Genomic DNA, 6,339 nt, shown 5'->3' on the forward strand with positions numbered 1-6,339 from the left:
TCTTTGAAATCCCCAAAAGCAAGTGGATAAGAAACCATCAAACGCTGAGCCAAAATGTACAACAGTGAAAAGTGCTTTGAAAATATTATTCACATGGCTGGCAATGGAGTGTTTCTGACAGGCAATGACTATTTAAAAGTGAAATGTTAAACTGTATTATGCACGAGTGGTTTTAAACACAGAACTACACTGGATCCCACAGTAAGAAACGTGTGTCCAGAACAAAATAATGAGAGGGATTCATTATGGTATTAATAGAAATGATTAATTAGTAGTATCAGAGGCAAGGACATAAGGAGCTTTCAAAGAATCACATCTGGCTACTTTTAATTTCAAGTTGTAATTTTATAATGTTGATAATGAGGATAATTGACCTTGTTTTAACTTCTTGAGTGTGATTTTAAATTGGACTTAAAGTAACAAAAGAACTTATCTATGGTTGACTTTATAAGAAAAGTCTTGAATGTTCCACAGTTTTGTAACTTGATTATCCACTTTATTATTTGGATGTGACTTATCTTGGCTCTGGACCCGATGTTTCCGAGTGCAGCATATTGTGTCCATGGCGTGCTCTGTCTGAAATGTGCTGTAGCTCCAGGTGCTGTGAAGGCCGCAGACTTAAACGCTGATGTGCTCTGACGCAGCATGGGGTCTCCACAAACAGACTGCTGGACTTATTAAACACACATACATACACCCGTCCCGCTACTGCCCCCCGCCCTCCCCCCGCTTCAGCCCGGGACCCTCAGAACATGTCTCTATTTCATGGGACCAGTTCGTGTTTTCATTGCAAACCCAGAGGCCTCTTCCTCCTCTTCCACAGCACTGACCTCCTCCTCCTCAGCCGTGTTTGTGTTTTGTGTGTACATACTATACTACTATACTACTATACTATAATATACTATACTATAATATACTATACTACTATACTATAATTTACTATACTACTATACTATAATATACTACACGGCTCAGTGCAGCAGGCTCAGGGTTACACTATTAGTCTGGGAAGGTGTTTGACTATGAATGTTTTCATGGACGAGAATGAAAAACGTAACTACTACTACATTAAGATGAATCTTTATTAACCTTTATTAACAAGGTAATAACCCATTGAGATCTCATTTTAAAAGCATGGCCTGGATCAGGTTTGTGCAACCGATTTTATTTGTCTGTTCCAGGATGAAGCAGAAATGTGTCTTTCAAATGTCATATTTCTTTCAGAAAGAATAAATGATCAAATTATACAGTTTTACTACACAACGGTAGTAGAGAAATCTAGCAAACTTATAGTCATCTTGACAATGTAATGTACGCAACCTATTAGTGTAAATGTATTTATTTATATTGTCATTAGACAATGCCGTAGTTGGTAATATACTAAACCATGGTTAAAATAATTGTCAATTTATTCATGACATAGATTTTTTTTTTTAGGTTTTGGCAATTTACTTATGTAAAAAAAATGTACCAAAAAACATGGAACAACCCAAAAAATGCTCTGTCATCACTGGTAATTACATTTATCACACTAGTTAGAAGTATTCAGTATCTTAGAATCTCCATTGGTAAAATTAATAATTGAAAATTCTATCTCGAGCTCTATTGGATTTCAGTTTCTACAGTAGTTTATATACTTTTGCTTCTTGTCTAGAAAGCACACATTTAAGTTGAGCTCAAAGCCCTTGGGCATTCTGCTGTATCCACTTTGCACAAAAGCAAATCGCTATCTCTCTTGCTTGAAACAGCATGGCAAACAAACCATGGATCCTCCTAACTGAACTCTTGCGTTCTCCCTCCACTCCACAATGCGGTTTTGTGTGCGCCGGTGAATGGCAGTGTCCCAAATATGTCCCTGGACTTGAGATTATTAAAACCATATGACAGGCTCTGCACAGAAACGCACAGTCCGCTTCACCTCCCCCCATCCTGACACACACTAGAGCTACGTTGCCCCCCCGCTTCAAAAACATACGCTTTTCTTTGCATCCTTCTCTCTTCCTCTCTCTCTTTCTCTCTCTTTCCGTACGCCCCCCGCCTCTCTCTCCTCTCTCCCCTCCCTGTTTGCCCTGGGATGATCTGCCTGCACTCAACTTTTGCACAGAACTGTTTTGAAGGGCCAGAATCAGGAGCAAAGACAGGCGCACAAAAAGTGTTCCAATGAAGAGGGAAAAGTTTAGATAGGGACTACATCAGGCCAAGATAAGAGGCCTCGACTTGCAAGAGCGCTATCAGGAAGGGGAAAGTGCAAAGGACCGGCACAATAGCATCTGTCTTTTGAAGAGAATGGGCTCCCGGGTGAGCAGCGCTGGAGTCTTTTTCATCATATGTCTTTGCAGCTTTCTTTTGGGATTTTCTTCAGTCTTCTGCCAGGATCTGACAGAACGAGATGCTCTGTGCACCGCTGAAGGCTGTTATGTGGTCTACTTCCAACGCAAAACTTTTCTAGACTCATACAGGGATTGCAAAGATAAGGGCGGCAACCTGGCCACGATCAAACGCAGCAGTGATGCAGAGACGATCGCCTCTTTGTTTTCTACAATAGACTTGAGGTACTCCCGAACAAAGGTGCAGGTGTGGATAGGCCTCCAGCGCCTGCCGAGGCAATGCACCGCTGCACGTCCGCTTCGAGGGTACTCTTGGACGATAGGTGACCAGGATACGGATTACACCAACTGGCTGAAGGAAGATTCTCCCAGTATGTGCTCTGTGCCACGCTGTGTCGCCATGGGATACAGCACAACAGAACCCACGGACAACTTCAAGTGGATGGATGGTTCTTGCTCAGTCCCCGTCGAAGGTTATCTCTGCTACTTTGGATACCAGCAAATGTGTGCCGCCTTGCCAAGCGAAGGGGCGGGCAGCGCCCTCTACAACACCCCATTTAACCTTATGAGTACTATTCTGACACATGTCCCCTTTGGTTCTGTAGCCACCGTACCTTGTCTTGGCGAAAAGGAGCACAAGACTGTTTTATGTATGCTCCAAGACGACGGCTCGGCAGGTTGGTCCAAAAACTCGCCAATTTGCCTGGACGTCCCGCTCCAAGACAACTGGTGTGACGATTCCAATGGCGGCTGTGAGCATTTCTGTAGACAGACCGAGAAGCATTTTTTTTGCGAATGCGCAGACGGTTATCAACTGGAACAAGACGGGCAAAGCTGTGAGCTGCTTGATGCCTGCCAAGAGGCGCCATGCGAATACGAGTGCCTTCTTCTTTCCGATGGGTACCGCTGTGCCTGTCCCGAAGGTTACATGCTGGCACCGGACGAGCGCGGATGTGTGGATGTGGACGAGTGCCTGCAGAGCCCCTGCGAGCAACTTTGCGTCAACGCCCCCGGTACTTTTCAATGCACGTGTCGTGAAGGATACCAACCTGGCGAGGACAGCGAGTGCGACGATGTGGACGAATGTGCTAGCGACCCCTGTGAGCACGCTTGCGAAAACACACCGGGTTCTCATATCTGCCACTGCCATCTGGGCTACTCCCTGCTGCCCGAGGACCCGAGCCACTGCCAGGACATCGACGAGTGCCAGATTGCGGGCACTTGTGAGCAGATGTGTGTCAATTATGATGGTGGATTTGAATGTTATTGTGAGGTTGGGTATGAGCTTATGGCAGATTTGTATTCCTGTCAAAAGGTTGGCGAAAGAGACAACCAATATATTCCTACCTCTTCTTTCCCTTGGGTCACACACCAACCCACGCCGACTGAAGACTATGACTATGACTGGCCATTACACGAGGCTTACACTAACAGGCCTGCTGAGGTGGACCAGTCTATAGAATGGCTTACGGTCGCACCTGAAGTTGTGAAAGCTGATCAAGAACCTCATTTCCCAACAGAGGACACTACCAAGTCTGAAGACAATATTGATAATTCAGACACTGATTTATGGTCACTATGGGGAGATTCACAGTCAGAGATTGACACAACTGCTGTCCCTACAATATCCCCTTCAACCCATCTTTCTAGCACTACATCAGATTGGTATGAAGATGAGGAGGAGACCACCACTGCTCTCCTCCCCCTGCCGCCCACCTCCACAGTCTCAGAAGGCGCTTGGAACTGGTTGATCCCCAATATGAACCCTAGTATTAAACCAGTAAACCAGGATCCCTTCATACACTATAAGGGAACTCTTGACTATGACTATGCACCCATTGCCCCTGAAGAGGTGGAACCAAACTCTGTCACCTCTCCCGCCCCGGGGGCAGATGAGGAGGAAATTACAAAGGACTACGAGGATATCACGGCATCCTATAAACCATTCTTTCCCACAGAGTCGGACGCTTCTCCGGATTCCTCAGGCGTTGGCAAAGGAGTCGACTTGGATCCTGTTCAAAACGACGAGGACCCGAGCCAGAGGAGAACTTGGCTTTTGGTCGGCCTTCTCGTGCCCCTCTTCATCTTCGTCGTGGTGATGGTGGCACTGGGCATAGTCTGTTGCACCCGTTGTGCGGCGCAGTCCCGAAATAGCAAGAACGCCACAGACTGCTATCACTGGATCTCGGGGGCGCATGATAAACAGGGGGCTGCTAACCCTTCGGTGGGGGTCAAGACGCATGTTTGAGTGAGAGTGGCATTGACATAAACAAACTCTTCAGAGAGGTAAATCATGAGCTTGCTATAGGACTATTTGCTCGTGCCTCTTGTTGACATGTCAGAGACGGGACACTAAACAAGACTAATGGCCTCTGGTTTGCAATGTGGAATAAAAGACAGATTTGAAACTTTATACACTGATCCGCGTAGCTTATTGTGTCAAGATTGCACTGGGTAATCTTATTTCATGTGTGTTAAGTGTGTAACAGCAGGAACCAAATGATATTTTCACGTGCCTTCAAAGCTGTTCCTAGCTAATCTTGCTCACTTAGTACAACACTGTAAATATGTGTTACTGTTAAAAGGGGTTGGACTGTCGACTATTGGCACCCCTGATGTGTTTTGTAGGTTGTTTTCGGTTGTACTTTTGGAAACCGTCAGCCCCAAAGATCTATAGCTAACTTTAGCAGTTCTCCAGCAGTACTTTTTAATATTTTTTCTGCCTCTGGAACAAGATTAATCCCAAATCAAGCTTTAAACACTGTGAATTCATAGCAGTGCCAACAACAACACTAATTTATTTGTTAAAGCATGTTTTCACAACATCTTTTTATTTGACTTTATTTTCTTTTAGTATGCTAATATGACTATAGGGCACGTTGCATATTCACCAGCGAAGAGCCATTGACTTGTGGAAGTTTGGATTTGAAAATACCAAAACGTTGGCCTTTTTGTATATAGCTGTTTTATATGTATTTTTCTTTTGAATGAGCCATTTTTATAAGTTACACAGATTAGTGATGTTCCTGTGATTTTATAGACCCACATAAATTAGCCCTTAGGAATGTCCGCTCTTCATAATATTTTCCTCCACTGCTTTGCCTGCTAAAGGCCGTACAGATGTTCTCTCAGAGCCGCGAGGCCTCATCGTTGACACTGACCTTGTTCATGAGTGATCCATCCATCAGCCGACCAAGCTAATTTATTAACACAGCCAGCAGTTTCATTTCAAATCCAACCACACATGTTTTACAGCCACGTGGAATTATATCCATGTGTGTCAGACTACTTTACTCCAGCGAAATGCATGGATTAATATATTGTAAGAGGAAATGTCTGAAACCGTTTTTTCAAAAGTGCTCTCATGGGTGGCCCTGGTACATGAGGACTGAGGAGAAAAGAGAAGCACTTACAAAACAACTAAGAAATGAATGTGCTGTCTGAGTGCAGAAGGAACAGTGCAGAGAGTTCTGTGTTTGTTCTATAGAAAGAAAAAGGAAAGAAAAAAGTTAAGTTTTTCTTTGTCAGTTCTTGTGAAATAAAACAAGTGTGTATGTGAAATTTCATTCTTGGTTTCCATTTTGTATTAAAATTATATCTTGTATATATCCTAGCAATTTCTAACCATGTTTAGTGCTGCAAACTTAATGTAGAGCACAATTGCATGACCTTTGTGACGCTGAATGTGGCCTTGAAGCAAACAAATGTAAATCCAAATGTAATATCCATCAGGGTTAACCTTTTATATATTATTGTATTGTAGCAAATAAAATACAAATTATGTTGCTGTTTGAATTCCAAGATAAAGTAAAAAACAAACATTTAACACAATTTACATGAAGATAATGTTTTATTTAAACTCTTTAAACATTAAATCAACAAAGTAACTGTGGTCCCATATGTTTTAATCCATCAAATAATAATTTCTGTGACATTTGAGGAGGTTTAGCCCAGTGTTAAACATTGTTGCTAGGTTATAGAATTTCCAAGTGTCATGAAATTGCCAAATTGC

General features: G+C 43.1%; 1 protein-coding gene across 1 annotated transcript; it reads left to right on the forward strand.

The window, feature by feature from the left end:
- The first annotated feature begins 2,085 nt into the window (after positions 1-2,085).
- On the forward strand, positions 2,086-5,840 carry cd248a (CD248 molecule, endosialin a). Its single transcript, XM_072458765.1, has one exon. The coding sequence runs from the start codon at positions 2,287-2,289 to the stop codon at positions 4,573-4,575; it is 2,289 nt and encodes a 762-aa protein (XP_072314866.1). The 5' UTR covers positions 2,086-2,286; the 3' UTR covers positions 4,576-5,840.
- Positions 5,841-6,339: the final 499 nt, after the last annotated feature.

Source organism: Eucyclogobius newberryi, unplaced genomic scaffold, assembly GCF_026437365.1.
Source record: "Eucyclogobius newberryi isolate DKJ021-1_F unplaced genomic scaffold, fEucNew1.0.hap1 SCAF_22, whole genome shotgun sequence".
In the NCBI taxonomy this organism is placed as follows: domain Eukaryota; kingdom Metazoa; phylum Chordata; class Actinopteri; order Gobiiformes; family Gobiidae; genus Eucyclogobius; species Eucyclogobius newberryi.